Source organism: Colletotrichum orchidophilum, assembly GCF_001831195.1.
Source record: "Colletotrichum orchidophilum strain IMI 309357 chromosome Unknown Scaffold_243.1, whole genome shotgun sequence".
Lineage (NCBI taxonomy): Eukaryota > Fungi > Ascomycota > Sordariomycetes > Glomerellales > Glomerellaceae > Colletotrichum > Colletotrichum orchidophilum.
Genome location: NW_019173200.1, coordinates 18925 through 20950, shown reverse-complemented (window position 1 = coordinate 20950; position 2026 = coordinate 18925). Strand labels below are relative to the sequence as shown.

The 2026-nt window shown below is 55.8% G+C and overlaps 1 protein-coding gene across 1 annotated transcript; it reads right to left on the bottom strand.

Moving 5' to 3' along the window:
• Positions 1 to 640: 640 nt before the first annotated feature.
• Positions 641 to 1188, bottom strand: CORC01_14152 (uncharacterized protein; the record flags this gene model as incomplete). Its single annotated transcript, XM_022625763.1, has 2 exons — positions 641 to 790; positions 985 to 1188. 2 exons carry the CDS (start codon positions 1186 to 1188, stop codon positions 641 to 643), a joined length of 354 nt encoding a protein of 117 aa, XP_022467731.1.
• Between the last annotated feature and the right edge of the window lie 838 nt (positions 1189 to 2026).

Below are 2026 nucleotides of genomic sequence, written 5' to 3'. Positions count from 1 at the left end.
CATGTGCTGCTATGCATGTGCTTGGCTACCCGCGGTGACTGTTGACATCTTTTTGACGTTGCGTACCATTGAATAATGCTGCCGTAGCAATGTGCCGCCGTTCATGTCCATTGGAGGGCCCGTGTGGGTTTGTTTCAACCTTGACGGGGTGACCATGTGACAGTGTCAAGCGAAGTCGAGAAGAATCCAGCGAAATGACCCGCTTTGATGAATTGCATAACGCCTTCCGGGATATGCGTCGTTGGAAATTGTCTTTCGACGCAATTTTTTTTTTTTGCTTCGAGTTGCCGCTGATATGTGCATGGAGCAGTGAAGCTGAATGAAAAAAGATGGCCTGAGAGGCAGCCCGGGCTTACTGCAGATAGCCGCCGTGCAGTGATCGGCAGCCCGATCCCCGTAGATCAGGAAGGGGGGAGTAGGAGGACCAAACCGGCCCCGCCGAAGAATAAGAGCAGACACAAAAAAAAGTGTCCTTCAGACCGCGGAGCTTATTGGGAAACTCAAACGCGGTCTGGGGAATCGCCGACCTCTGGTGCTGATCCTCCAGGGTCCTTTTTGGTGAGGAATGAGGTCTCATTCTCTGGGAGACATGGTCAGACATGACTGCGTCTGCTGGTCCCTGGACGACTGAGAGTGAGATTCAGGTCAGAGCCGAGCCGAGCTGTGCTCGTGCAGTGATGCCTGGCGTGGAGGTGCCTTTTGGTTTAGGTTCATCCTTCGCATGTGATGCCTCACCCATGTCGTTGGGGTTGGCCTTTGCCGGAGGTGACATGGAGCATGCTAATGTGCCCTATGAATGCTGGAGGTCATGTCCATGAGTGCAAGCTGGGTGTTGCAGATGGTTGGAATAGATGTGTGTCGGTCCGTCGTTTGCTGGTCCGTCACCCAAGTACATCCTGAATAGGTTACCCTGGGGGCCACTCATTTGTAGCCAACCATCTTGGCGCAGCGTTCGCAATAGTAGAGGTTGTGGGCGATGCGAACCATTCCCGTCGAGCTGGAGTCGTCGGTGGAGGTGGCCTCGACGGCCCTCGCGCAGCGCAGGCAGCGGAGGACCTCTACTGAGGCGATGGGCCTGGAGACGGAGTCCATGCTGTGTCTGTAGGATGAGGACGCTGAGGAGAGATCGGAGTCGGAGGAGGACGAGGAGCTGTAGTGTATCTTGGAAGGGCGCGAGCTCGAAGGCATTGTGGTATTGTTGATGTTGCTGTACTATAGTATCGTAATGGTGGCTTGGTGGTTTTGTTTTTGGTGTCTCCAAGTTGTATGTTGGAGTTGGAGCTGTGTTGCAGAGACCAGAGTTGGGAGGTCAGGTAAGATGTCTAGACGTGTGGGCGTAGGAAGGCTTGATGATATATAATGAAGAGTAACTGTGGGAGGACGGGAGCGTGGTGTCCAAGGGGGGGTGTGGGCGGCAGGGGTGAAGGGTTAAGAAAAGAAATAAAGAGGGTAAGAGCGAACACCAGGGTGTAATCTGTGAGTCTGGCAAGGGGGGGTGTAAGGCCCCGGGGAGGGGTGTGAGCGTGCGTGCGTGAGATCGACAGAGAACGGATGGTGATGGCAGGCCCAGCGGAATTGTGCAAGTTGGAAATGTGCAAGGCAAGGCGCGGCCCTCGTCGTCCTATGGAACTGTCGGCAAGTAGCCAGACAGCAGCAAGACAAGACGGCCAACGGTCGCTCAGTCACCTCCGCTTTCCGACAGAGCCGGATTTGTGCAGTTTGTGCTTGGAGCAGTGGGTGGTGGGTGATGGGTGATGCGGCCCAGCAGGACAAGGATGCGTGGTGCCTTTTTCGCTCGCTCTCCCAAGCCTCCAAGCTCAAGTCAGAAGGACAGGGGAACCGGGGTGGGGTTTCCTTTGGTCGTTCGTCGAGACGGAGAGAGAGAAAGAGGAGGGGGGTGCGACGTCAGGCACAGGACAAGACTGCTGAGAGCGAAGCCGAGCCCCAGCCAAGCCGAGGGAGGGAGAGAGAGTGTGTGAGTGTGTGAGAGGAGAGGGTGCAGAGAGCAAGGGAGAACGGGGAGAAC